Source organism: Podarcis liolepis, assembly GCF_965112155.1.
Source record: "Podarcis liolepis genome assembly, chromosome: 12".
Lineage (NCBI taxonomy): Eukaryota > Metazoa > Chordata > Lepidosauria > Squamata > Lacertidae > Podarcis > Podarcis liolepis.
Window position 1 is genome coordinate 38,194,833 of NC_139563.1, and position 14,055 is coordinate 38,208,887.

Here is a 14,055-nt window from a genome sequence, read left to right on the forward strand (position 1 = left end):
GCCTTCAAAAGCCGTCCGGGAAGGCAGGCAGGGGGGAGCAAAGACTTTCGCCCCCCGCCCGCCTTCAGAAGAGGTCCAGGACCTCTTCTGAAGGCGGGCGGGGGGCGAAAGTCTTTGCCCCCCCCCGCCTGCCTTCAGAAGCGGTCCGGGACAGCGGAGAAAGGCGCTGCCTTTCTCCGCTCTCCCGGGAAGGCAGGCAGGGGGCAGCAAAGACTTTCGCCCCCCTCCCGCCTTCAGAAGAGGTCCTGGACCTCTTCTGAAGGCGGGCGGGGGGCGAAAGTCTTTGCTCCCCCCGCCTGCCTTCAAAAGCCGTCCGCGATAGCGGGAAGCTCTTCCCTGCTATCCCGGACTGCTTTTAAAATGCTGGCGGTGGGGAGCAAAGCCTTTCGGCCCCCGCCGGCCTTCCTGGACCTCTTCTGAAGGCCGGAGGGGGGGAAAGGCTTTGCTCCCCACCACCAGCATTTAAAAGAGGTCCCCGGAGATTTCCCTATGGGCTTTCATCTTGCGAAGCAAGCCCATAGGGAAATTCGTCTTGCGAAGCGCCTCCAAAACAGAAAACCCTTTCGTCTTGCGGGTTTTCCGTCTTGCGAGGCATTCGTCTTGCGGGGTACCACTGTATTGGCCTACAACTCCCATGACCCCTAGCTAACAGAACCAGTGGTCAGGGATGATGGGAATTGTAGTCCAAAACATCTGGAGGGCCGAAGGTTGGGGATGCCTGCACTGAAACAAACTAGAGAACATATACCATTCCTGTAGAGCAGGCTTCCTCAAACTCGGCCCTACAGATGTTTTTGGCCTACAACTCCCATGATCCCTAGCTAGTAGGACCAGTGGTCAGGGATGATGGGAACTGTAGTCTCAAAACATCTGGAGGGCTGAGTTTGAGGAAGCCTGCTGTAGAGGCTCCATATGAGCATGAGAGTATACGAAGAACTGAGCAAAAAAGGGTTTGGATAAGGCCAGTTGCACAATTCGTCTTAAAACTTAAAAATGATTTCTGTGTACACTTACAAGCCGGAACAAATTTGCGTGTGGGAGACTTAAATTTGATGGTGCACCATTTTTAAAGGTTCAGTGAATGTCAGCGACAATCTGAAGCTGACATGAAAATGTCAGCAAGTCAGAGAGCCACAATTTCAAGGGACAGATGTGAAAGTAATGTGCACAATTAACCTTGAATGGGAGAACAAGACCTGCAGATAGAAAATATCTTTGGTCAATCAACTGTTATTTCTGCTTGAGTGAGAAAAACAAAACTCCACACAGGCAGAAACAGATTTCCTTACGCATAAAAAGAGTTCTGAATCCTGACATAAAATTCAACCAAGTCAATATGTTAGAAACTTCCAGAAATTGTCCTTAAGGTTGACAATTAAAAACAACAACACAAAACCTGCTTTAAATGGCATACTACCGTTACAATCTGGAAAGCAGGAACAAACATTAAATGGAAATAGGAAATTCATTCATGAACAACTCATCATCGCCATGGCAAATGTTCATGTACTCAATCGCTTCCTCATAAATAGCAGGTTGGGATAAAAATTACAACGGACCTGTAATGTTCTCTGCCGCCCAGTGTTTCCCAACAGTCTCCAAGACCCAAGCTTCTTTTCTGTCCGCTATCAGATACGCAGTCTGGAAAGCATGGCATACACTCCCATCTTCGTAATAATTGCCTCCTTGGCCATGCTCTTCCAACAGAGAGACAATGACATCCAAGGCTTCTTTAGCTGTTCCACCCCTTTCTAGACCAAGCCTGGGGAGGGAACCAAAGGAGGTGGGGAAGAAGCAACTCAACTACAGCAACAATGGAAGGCCATGTCAAAGCAAGCTTACCAGCCTGACAAACGATAAAACGAAATCTAGAACAAGATCATCATTTGGTTAAGCGATCATGAACCCGACTCCCAAAGCCCCATTAAAAGGTAAAGGCTCCCTGGACGGTTAAGTCCAGTCAAAGGCAAGTATGGGGTGTGGCGCTCATCTCGCTTTCAGGCCAAGGGAGCTGGCATTTGTCCAGTTTCTGGGCCATGTGGCCAGCATGACTAAACTGCTTCTGGTGCAACGGGACACCGTGACGGAAACCAGAGCGCACAGAAACGCCGTTTACCTTCCCACTGCAGTGGTACCTATTTATCTACTTGCACTGGCATGCTTTCGAAGTGTTAGGTTGGCAGGAGCTGGGACAGAGCAACGGGAGCTCACCCCATCGCAGGGATTCGAACAGCCAACTTTCTGACTGGCAAGTTCAAGAGGCTCAGTGGTTTAGACCACAGCACCACCCGCGTCCTCATTATCCCTACCGGAACAATCAATTTAGTTTAAAATATTTGCATCCCATTACCACACTTAGTTCATGAACACTAAGATACGTAGTAAAGCACTAACATACAAGAACATACAACACTATATTATTTATTTATTTTTAGTAGTAGTAGTAGTAGTATTCAGTGGATTAAGCCTTTGACAGGGTCGTCCTGTTGGCTCTGCAGGCTATTAGGGAAGATTTATTTTGTAGTAGCTTGAGGACAGTTGTCACAACTGTACCATTAAAATGGTTTGAAATGGGCAATAGTTTTCATTTTCATCATAGCGTCCTGCTGTGACATGGAACAAGATATTTTGGTTCAAAATGAACCAGTGGTCCACTTTTCTTTGAATATAAACTCTTGTGGGGTGGTAGTTGGTTTTTTAATTGTGCCTGTATATTCTTTAGGGCAGGAAAAGGGACTTAAGATGTCTATGTGCTCCATTTTGCCCTGCCCCACCACCAATTTACTAAATCAAAACAGAAGGTTAGCAGATAACATTCCTAGGTAGCTGGAAAATGCAGAGGAATTGTCACAGGGTGAAATAAGGGAACTGGACCTTCTGATGGTCATAACTTAACCTTGGTCCTGTATACCTGAAGGAGTGTCTCCACCCCCATTGTTCAGCCCAGACACTGAGGTCCAGCACCGAGGGCCTTTTGGCGGTTCCCTCCCTGCGAGAAGTGAAGTTACAGGGAACCAATGCTGTATTGTGTTTTTAATATTTGGCTGGAAGCCGCCCAGAGTAGCTGGGGAAATCCAGCCAGATGGGTCGGGTATATTGTTGTTGTTGTTGTTGTTGTTGTATTATTATAATTTATTATTATTATTATTATTATTATTATTATTATTATTATTATTATATCATCATCATCATCATCATCATACCTCACCCTGCCTTCTATAACCTAATTAAAATTAGCTCCTTTAGTAAGGACCAAAGCAAACTCTTATTAGAAAGTTACATTTCAAACATCCATAAGTTTGATTAATATTGGCCTGCTGTTGCCATTAGGGAATTAATCCCAGAACCCATTCATGCTGGAGTATTTGGATATAAGCCGATTTATTCCCATTAAAGTCAGTGACTGCCAGTCTCCTGCTGTTTTTAAGTTCGAAAAGCAAAATGGATTTGTGAATAATAAAAGTGCCTCCTGTTCACAACAAAGTGGGCAGATAAAAGAAGATTCCAGCGTAGAAATCTGCATTGATTGAAGAATGGAAAAGAGGAGCTTAATGTACAAATAAACCCAGCTTATTAAATATACTTCTAATCAGTCATGTGATGAATTGCTCTTCTAACTAAACTGAATGGGATACAACTGTGTTTTCCCAAAGGAGGATTCAAATCTTGCAAGGACAGTTATAAGACCTGCACGCTTGAGAACTGCTTGCAACGGGGAGAATTCATGCAAAAAGAGAGAATCAGGCAGACCCAATCAGCTTGCCTAGCAGTCTTGCTTGACAGCTTGTCAGATGTCAAACAGATAAACAACTATTTGACTTTCAGAAGACATCTGAAGGCAGCCCTGTTCTGGGAAGTTTTTAATGGCTGATGGTTTACTGTGTTTTTAATATTTTGTCAGGAACTGCCCAGAGTGACTGGGGCAACCCAATCAGATGGGCGGCATATAAATAATAAAATAATAATAATAATAATAATTATTATTATTATTATTAGCTCCAACAACAGCCTATAGCCCTATTGCAATTTTTTAGCATGGAAGCCAATCTCATTTCTTTTCCACCCTTTCCTTCTTAGTGTCTCTTTTCCAGCCATAATAGTTCTTACTGACATTAAGCTAATCTCGCTGTACTATACAAACAAGACTGGCCAGAGGAACCATGTCAATCAAGCTGGGCTAGAATAAAACGATTTTCTGGAGCTCATTCGTCAGCACTTGAGTCAACGGCAAATGGCTTTCCATTGGAATGCATGAGATGCAGTATGCCTGACAATGATTTAATTATTCCAGAGTCCCCGGTCCCCCACCTCCCCGCCTTGAAGCACACAAGCGAGAATTCTAAGTCACAGTAGGCTGTTTTGAAAATGAAGACTAAAATGAAGCTCATGGGCTGTACAGATTTACAAAGCAACTGCTGCTTTTAAAAGCACATTAGGTTGTATTCCGACTTTTTGCATCTTGGCAGATCCATTTTTTTTAATAGGAGTGCCCAATTATTACTTTAAAGTTTGTGTACCGTGCTCGCCATTCCCAGAGTTTCAAGACCAAAGGATACATCACATACAATGCTAAAAGGCACAGAGACATGGCAGTTCATGTATTAAAGAGGAAAAGAAACACTTGCATTGTACTTCATGTGTAAAAACGCACAGTGTTTTTCCATATGTGGCCCAAAACGGAGATGTTACCAAGAGGAGGGTTTGATTTTCTGCTGATATTTCGTACAGCTGATTCATTGCTCAGAACACTTATCAGGCTACACAATCCATCCACCATGTTGTTGTTAATCACCCACGGGGTGGATTTGATTTAAATCAAACCCATTTAAATCACTAGTTGGTAAGACTTGATTTAAACAATTTTTTTACAGAAAGACTCATTCTTGCTGGTATAACCTTAATACTTACAACCAGATGAAGGTTTCATTTTTGGAATAATAAATTTTCAGAGTAGTTTTTACAGTTTTTACTGATTTGGTTATGCTATCAGAAATACATATACTGATCATTATGAAATTATTGTGAGGTTTAATAAGTTAACTGTTTATATTTGGACAACTGTTCTGCTGTATGTTATTGGAAGGGGGAAAATAATCATTTGCTTAGTAACAATTTATTGAACTAAAACAATAACATTATAGCATATGTATCCATGTTTGTTAACTGATGTGATTAAACAATTTTAAAAAAAACTTAGACTGACTTTTAGCACACATGAAAAACTTAAAACAAATCCTTATTTCCTGATGAATAGCCTTTGGACTACAATGCAACTTAAACAGAAAACTGTATTTAGAAAGATTTTTACTCCAAAAGAATTTTATTTTAAAAAACCCATTTAAATATAAAAAGAAACAGATTTAAATTGTTTTTTAAAATCCTTTTTTAAAAAAAAAAAAAAATATCATTGATTTTCATCCACCCTGATCACCCACCTGACAAGATCCATTCCTAGGAGAGCTTCAGTTTCTGAGGCTGGTTCTTTGGTGATAATGGCTTCATTGGTAATGAAGACTCCATGTTCATTTGCCCCCATTTCTGCCCCCCAAAGCCAGGAAGGTCTGCTCAGGGCGACAGCGTTGGTCTTGGGCACCTGGTCAATCTCAATGTATGTGCACTACAGTGGGGGAGAGGGAGACAAGACCTCACTGAATCAGATTACATTTCTCCATAGAAAGTACAGTGTTATCATATTGACATGTCACCACAGAAAGATTTTTACTTGCCACAGGTAAGTGGCAACTTACAAACTCATTTTACTGTATCCCAAAGGATCTCTCACCAGCCCCAAAGGTTACCCAATTCTAGCTGCAAAACTGACCATGAATACACGAAAGATACAGTGGTGCCCCGTAAGACGAATGCCTCGCAAGACGAAAAACCCGCTAGACGAAAGGGTTTTCCGTTTTTCGATGCACTTCGCAAGACAAATTTCCCTATGGGCTTGCTTCGCAAGACGAAAACGTCTCGCGAGTCTTGCGATTTTTTTCGCTTTCCCCCCTTTTTCTAAGCCGCTAAGCTGCTAATAGCCTTTTAGCTGCTAAGCCTTTAATAGCCGCTAAACCGCTAATAGCGCTAATCCGCTAATAGGGTTGCTTCGCAAGACGAAAAAATCGCTAGATGAAGAGACTCGCGGAACGGATTATTTTCGTCTTGCGAGGCACTACTGTACCGGACAAAAATAAAATACAGGCAAACATGTCACTTTCCATTGGATTTCAACATGTACTGGTAGAGGAGCGATGCATGAATTTCTAGCACTAGGAGAGAAAAATCCATTTGATTTTATGACAGATGTTTTATATCAAATACGCAGCTGGTTATGATAAGCAGGTTCTCTAATAAAAGCATATACTGTATGTTCAAAAATATGTCAGTCCTTAAAAAAGGGGGGGGACTTCATAAGGGGAGCAGAAAAGCAAGAGTATGTGTATCTCTGTTTCTGTAGATTCTGGAATAATCTTTCATCAGAAAGCAGAATATGCCATTTTTCTGACTAAAGTCTTTGTTGTATAAACTGCAGTTTGACCCAGCTGCTGTTAGACTGGCAGTGCCTGGATTGAAAGTACAGAAAAAAGAGAATGGTCATTATGAAAACCAAAGGAAAGTGACTTGTGACTTGGATAACTCCAAGGTATTTGTGAGCCAAAGATAACAGGCTTATTTTAAGAATCCTGTTTTCAATTGATGTATAAATTTTCACTATCAGGTAAATGGATCCAAAGGTGAGAACAGGTGAAAAGAAAACAGAGCAACATGCCATTTTACAATATTGACCATGAGAGTCTATATGTCACAACTGACAAACATGCCCTTTGTCAAACCCACAAATTAAGTACAAAATAAAGCTGTTTACCTCAACTTTGCATCCTGGATCATGAGTAGCAGCAGCAAAATAAACTATTTCCTGTACCTCGTCCCTGGGCCGTGCAGAATTTTTCCCAATGACTACAAGGCCATCTTTAGTGTGTGGTGGGAACGCAACAAAACAGTAACTGGGAGGTGCCAGAGCCATCCTAGAGAAAAAGGGACATTTTAGGATCATAAGAAACTGCCTTATTCCAGGCCATTTTATTTCTCCATTTAGCCAGGGCTGGTCCAAAACATTTTGCCGCCTGAAGCGATACAGTAAAATCGAGCCTTTCTCACAGGGCATTGTGCCCAAGGCTGATCAAGTTATTTTGACCCCTGAGGCAGAAAATCCCACAATCACCCCTCTTGCTGGCAGCAAAAACAGAATAAGAAAGAACAATTTTCCGCCTCTTTACAAGACACGGTATCTCTTCAGCATGCCTAATGATAGGGCAGGCCATACAGCAACCCCAGTATTGCATTTGCTGTCTGACAAGCAGCTCTTTGGCGTATTAGGCAGAGAAAGGCCTTTCCCATCATCCAATTCTTTTAAGTGGTGATGCCAGGATTAAACATGGGATCTCCAAGATACACAAAGGATTTGCTCTCCCACTGAACTACAGACTCTCCCCAAATTGGTTAACTTGACCAAACTGGCATTTGTCTGGTTGCTATTCTTGTCTCACCAGCTAAATAATCCCATTTTAATGAAAGAAAGCCATCCAAAATAGACTTACTGCAGCTCAGTAAACAAAGTCCTTTGAGTGTGAAAGGAGAATGATGGAAGAATTAGTGGAGAGAATAGTGGGATCTGCTTTAATAATTAAAACAGATTATTTTCTCTTATAAACAACTATACCCAGGTACAGTATAGCCAGGTAAAATGTACCGTATTTTTCACCCTATAGGACGCACTTTTTCCCCTCCAAAAATGAAGGGGAAATCTGTGTGCGTCCTATGGGGCGAATACAGTCTTTCGCTGAAGCTTGGAGAAGAAGAAGAAGAAGAGTTTGGATTTGATATCCCGCCTTTCACTCCCCTTCAGGAGTCTCAAAGCGGCTAACATTCTCCTTTCCCTTCCTCCCCCACAACAAACACTCTGTGAGGTGAGTGGGGCTGAGAGACTTCAGAGAAGTGTGACTGGCCCAAGGTCACCCAGCAGCTGCATGTGGAGGAGCGGAGACGCGAACCCGGTTCCCCAGATTATGACACTACCGCTCTTAACCACTACACCACACTGGCGCACCGACCCCTCTCGCTCTCCAGGCTTCAGGAAGCTATCAGCAAGCCTGGGGAGCCCTGCGGGAGTTCCCGCAGGGCTCCCCACGCTGCGGATAGCAGCCTGCCGCCCGGCGCGCAGGGCACCCTGAAGCAGAGCGCCCCTCGCGCCGGGCAGACATCCGCAGCTTGGGGAGCCCTGCGGGAGTTCCCGCAGGGCTCCCTAGGCTGCGGGTAGCAGCCTGCTGCACGGAGCGAGGGGCGCGCTGAAGCAGAGCGCCCCGTGCGCCGGGCAGACATTGGCCAGGCCCACAAGCTCGGGGGACAGCGGGGAGGCGCAGCGCCGCCATCCCGCTGTTCCCCGCCCTGGTTTGGGGGGGGGAAATAAAGGGGGGGAATTTCCTTTATTTCCCCCCCAAAAAACTAGGTGCGTCCTATGGGACGGAGCGTCCTATGGGACGAAAAATACAGTACTTCCTAACTCAATTTTTTTGGCAGAGAGATAAGCAAGGATTTTTAAGTACCACAAACGTGCCACACCTGAGACAAGGTTATTTGGAAAAATAACTGGGGCTCCCTTATAATCTCAGCCCCACCAATTAACTGACTGAAGCTTTAATGCACTTAAGTCTACTTGTTTCCATTAATTAACGTCTGCAGCCCTAATTGGATATACATTAGCAAAAAGCTGTGTGTTAGTTCTTTTACTGTCTTAACTTCCTCAACAGAGAATTGTCTTAAAGAATTGGAGAATACCTGACACATCTTGTGCTATTAGTGACCAACTGCCACAAAACTCTGGACCAATATTTTGGCTCAGTTCACACATGACGTCAAATCATGATTTACAACCAGCTGCCATTGGTGGTGGAACCTGAGAACTCCAAATGTGTGGCAATAAATCATGCTTAATGATTGAAGTCCTCAAAAACATACCCATTTATTGCTGTGTTCTCGTGATTTAAAGACTGCAATTGGGGTGTTGGTATCTTTGATGGCATTCTATCTTTAACTGTTCCTGAAGTTTTAGGATTTTTCTGGGCTGCGTGTTTTGATTTTATCACTGGATACTTAATGCTTGTGTTTTGGGGTTTAAAATTTATTATGCCTTGGGTATTGTTGGAAGCTGCCTTGAATAGGCTGTGTCCCAGAAAGATGGTTTATTAAAATGTCTTTAACAGTAAAGAAAAGACAACAAGAATAAGGCACTTTGGGTCAAAGTGGGCTGCAAACCATAGTTTGGTATAATGTCTGAAATGGCAACTGGTTATTTATCCATCACACTTCAAAGCATCTCAGAGTGATTTACATTAATTTGAACCAATATTCAAATTGGTACTAATACAATTAAAATGAAACAAAAGCAAAGCAAGCAAAATAAAAGCCATGTTTTAAAAAATAAATAAAAGCCTGAGTGAATAAAGATGTATTCACCAGTAGCCAAAAAGGTATCTAATGAACTGTAAGGCGGGCATCCCTGAGGAGACGATTCACAAGTTGGGGTGCCACCACAGAGGGTGTCCTGCCTTGCCTCAGATGGCAGCGTCTGAGAGGCAGCCTTTGTGGCAGATCTTAATGTTTAGCAGGTGGGCCAGAAACATAATTCTGTCCAATCTCTGCCTCTGGAGGTTACTACGCTATACAGTGGTACCTCGGGATGCGAACGGGATCCGTTCCAGAGCCCCGTTCGCATCCTGAATAGAACGTAAGATGCGATTGTGCGTCTGCCGCATTTTGCTGCTTCCACGCATGTGCGTGGTGTCATTTTGACCATCTGTGCATGCACGAGTGGTGAAACCCGGAAGTAACGGGCTCCGTTACTTCCGGGTTGCCACGGAGCGCAACCCGAAAATACTTATCCTGAAGCATATTTATCCCGAGGTATGACTGTAGTCAGAATGCTGAGCAGAAGGAATCTGAAAGCAGAAATGGAGTTCCAACTTATTTGCTCTTGTGTCTGTTAGCAAAAAAACACATTTTGGGGGCTCTAAGTTTAGCTTGGCATGATATTCAAAGTGGGCCTTTGACAAAATAGGTTGGCCTCTTCATTGTCATCACACAAACACAACCCTATGCACAATTCAGTGTTTAACTATATTCCAACATCACCAATTATTTGATGCACTTTTACATTTCATTGACACCTTAAGTAGGGGCGGGGGGGGGAGGGAGGAATCCTTACCAAGTTCCTTGCGTTGGCCATGCTATTTAATAGAATTTGCCCTATGAGCTAGTGCCATCACAGAGCAAGCTTCCAGCCTCTGATCCAACATAAATAAAAATGGCCTCAGCTCACACAGCAAGGATGCGGACTATGACATTCACCACTGGGATGGATGCTGATTCCTCTAGTGTTATTGCAATAGCTAGAGAAGCTGTGTTTCCCCAGCCACAAATTGCTCATTGTGTACAATACAAAGCATCACTCACTTTTTAAAAGCTTGATGGGTATGCTGCTTGTGATTATATCCCTTGTCTCAAAAGGCATAAATCCACAGAATGAGGAGACTGATACATCTTTCAAAAATCCCAGGAGAGCTGAACTGTATTATTCATGCACAGTTAATTAGCTCCAAGACACAATTTTAGCAGGTTGCTTTGATATAGATCTTATCAGACAAGACAATGGTCAGAATGCAATATCCAATTCCCTTGAGACTACCTGAAGTGACAACTTTCAAGTGATTTCTCACCGTCTAGTGCTTCTTGATGAAAATTAATCTCAAGGGAATTTGGCTGTATGAAGCTATTTTTGCTGCTGTTTGTGCAGCTAATGCCTTTTCAGTTACTATGCCAATGTGCTTAAAATAGGCTGGCATGCCGAAGAGTAAATAGCTTTGATTAACATGTAAAATGAATTCTTTGTAAGACATTTCAGTGAGCCTAAATGGGGGGAAATTCATTTATTTATTAAAATAAGAACCGCCATCAAGAGCTCATCTGTACAGATACTCAGGGCTGTTTCCCGGACTTGTGACTTGCCAGCCATAGCATGAACTGAGGACTGCTATTGTGGGAAGTGGACAGCAAACTTTTATTTTTCTTTCCTTTATACATATATCTGCATGAATGCAAGGCTGCATTCTCTGACTTGTGACAAGCACAAGGTATGCTGTGAGACTTGGCAAGTCGACAACCCCTCGTGCTGCTTCTCAGGTTGTTCATATGTATATTAAAAGTGTCTAATTCTCAGCTCTAATGACTTTTAATTAGAGTGTGTTTAGTCTGCTTCCATTATACGCTGAAAGATGTGCAGGCAGGGCTGGTAAAATCAGCACACATTTTTAGCCCGGGAAATAGGTCAATACTTTGCAATGGTTTGCGCCGAAACAATGAGATTGCAAGCAGAGGTGGTGGGTGGGAGAGCTGGGGTTTTGTCTACCAAATTGCCTTTTGTTTCAGATGGCTAGAGCCATTAGCTTCTGGTGCAAATACAGTCACTAGGAAACAGCCCGCAAAAAAAGCCCAACCAAGTGTGGGAAAAGCCAGTCTTGCTTTGCAATCTGAACAATTGCTTACTGGACTGAATGGGAGGGTGGTCTTTAAACACTTTTCCCACATACTTTTCTAATTTGGGGCCCTTTGTTTCCATGAAACAACCTTGAGGTGCTCCTTACTACCTGCTACACGTTGGGGAACATTCAGGCATGCATATTAAAAACAAACCTAGACTAATTAGTTAAGAAGCATATGCTGGTATAAATGGCTTGGGTTATACAGAAGGCTCCTCCCCCCCCCATCAGTATCCTCTGTTCATGTTTCTTGAGCAGTAGCAAAAGGCATAAGCTTTGCAGGAAAGCATTTGTTCAAAGGAGACTCATTTTTCCTATTAAAAGAACTTAAGGCAGGTGGGAGCATTTCTGCTCGGAGAAAAGCCTGCATGATGAAACAATAAATCACAGCTCTGCTACCTCTTACATTCCCCTTCAGGCAGAATGCAAGTATAAATAGTACGACTGGGTTACCATTTTCTTTATTAAATATGAATATTTCAAAGTGACTTGAATTCTTAATGCATCTATGGTTGCCAACCCCAAATGCTCTAAAAGAGAGATTCAGAACCTCCACATTCTAAAGGGATCTTCTTGTGCACAGTAATACATACCGACTATCTTTGTAAATACACAGGCCCCGATTCAGACACAGAATCACAGAATTGTAGAGTCGGAAGGGACCACGAGGGTCATCTAGTCCAAACCTCTGCAGTACAGTTATCTTTTGCCCAACATGGGGCTCAAACCCACGACCCTAAGGTTAAGAATCTCATACTCTACCAACTCTGCCACGCTCACCATCCTTCAGCCGCACTCTCACTATAGGGTGACCCAATGCAGACAGTCAGGAATCCTCTGGGAACTGCATAAAAAGGCGCTGTGGTCTAAACCACAGAGCCCAGGGCTTGCAGATCAGAAGGTCGGCGGTTCGAATCCGCGTGACGGGGTGAGCGCCCATTGCTCAGTCCCTGCTCCTGCCAACCTAGCAGTTCGAAAGCACCTCAAAGTGCAAGTAGATAAATAGGAACCACTCTGGCGGGAAGGTAAACGGCGTTTCCGTGTTCTGCTCTGGTTCGCCAGAAGCGGCTTAGTCATGCTAGCCACATGACCCGGAAGCTGGCCACATGACCCGGCCTATAGAGCGAGATGAGCGCCGCAACCCCAGAGTTGGCCACGACTGGACCTAAAGGTCAGGGGTCCCTTTACCTTACCTCCAATATCAAGCAGCTGCACAATCTTTGAATTTCAAGGCTACGCAGAAATGTGGCAGCTCTTCAGCAGTACACTGAAGCTCCCCTGCAGATGCACTACAGCCCCTATACCAGAGTATCTTCCAGAAACAGTGCAAAACTTTGGATGGGGCTACAGTCTCACCCAGTATAATTTAAGGAAGGGGGGGATTTTCCCTTGTCAGTCAAAAAGACTTACAGAACAGCTTACAAATGTCAGCTATAAAACAGTTCCTGACCTCATGCTAAAAGGACATAAAAAAAGGGAAAAGGAACTGGGAGAGAGGAAGAAAAAAAGGCTACAGAATCTTAGGTTACAACATTCTACAGTAGTACCTCTGATTATGAACTTAATTCTTTCCGGAGGTCTGTTCTTAATCTGCAACCGTTCTTAACCTGAGGTACCACTTTAGCTAATGGGGCCTCCCGCTGCCACCGTGTGATTTCTGTTCTCATCCTGAGGTAAAGTTCTTAACCCGAGATACAACTTCCGGGTTAGCAGAGTCTGTAACTCGAAGTGTTTGTAACCCAAGGTACCACTGTAGTTCCGATGATGCTCACACACCGATGGTAAGTCAAGAGTTTCTGACTTCCTGTGAACCAATCAATAGCATACTCATGCTGCCTAAACACTGCCAATTCTCTTCTGGTATAAGTGGGATCAACAAACCAGGTAGTTTTGGCTTCCCATTATACCCAAGACAGGGTTTTGCGGTCCATTTCTCCTTTAGAAGCCATGGCTATTAGCCAACCTCATGTTGCTTACAGATCAGATCATGGGCTTGTTAAGTAGCAACATACTACAATCCTCAGTTCATATACAATATCCTTCCTGGCACAGGTGCCAACGCTATAGGGCCCTGGTCCCTTCACTCCCCAATAAAATATTTAGGGGGGCACCACCCTCTTTTGCCAGCTTGCCTCCCAGCTTTTGGCACCATTTCTGAGCACGTTTGAGCCAGGCAACTGGGGAGAGACAAGAGAGCAGGCAGGCAGAAGAGGCAGGCCAGTAGGAGAGGTGAGCAGGCGAGGGGGGCAGAAACCTCTTGTGGGGGGGGGTGAGAGGCAAGTGGGTGGGAGGAAGCGGAGGCCTGTGCCCAGTTTTGTGCAGCAGAGGAAGGTGCGATCCACAGTGCAGTGGGGGGGGGCAGAAGTGCAGGGAGCAGCCCCAATATTTTGTTCAAGTTTGTGCCTATGCTTCCTGGTTTGTTTATTCCACTTATGCCAGTGGAGGAGTGACATGGTAATGGGAATATGCAGCA

General features: G+C 43.9%; 1 protein-coding gene across 1 annotated transcript in view; it reads right to left on the minus strand.

Moving 5' to 3' along the window:
• SCRN1 (secernin 1) overlaps positions 1-14,055 on the minus strand; it is a 38,486-nt gene that overhangs the window by 18,957 nt on the left and 5,474 nt on the right. The window contains exons 2-4 of the mRNA XM_083468420.1: positions 6,857-7,016; positions 5,436-5,617; positions 1,560-1,762 (exon numbers count right to left, since the gene is read on the minus strand). Coding sequence (XP_083324546.1) covers positions 1,560-1,762; positions 5,436-5,617; positions 6,857-7,015 — 544 coding nt within the window. The 5' untranslated portion in view covers position 7,016. The remainder of the gene's footprint in view (positions 1-1,559; positions 1,763-5,435; positions 5,618-6,856; positions 7,017-14,055) is intronic.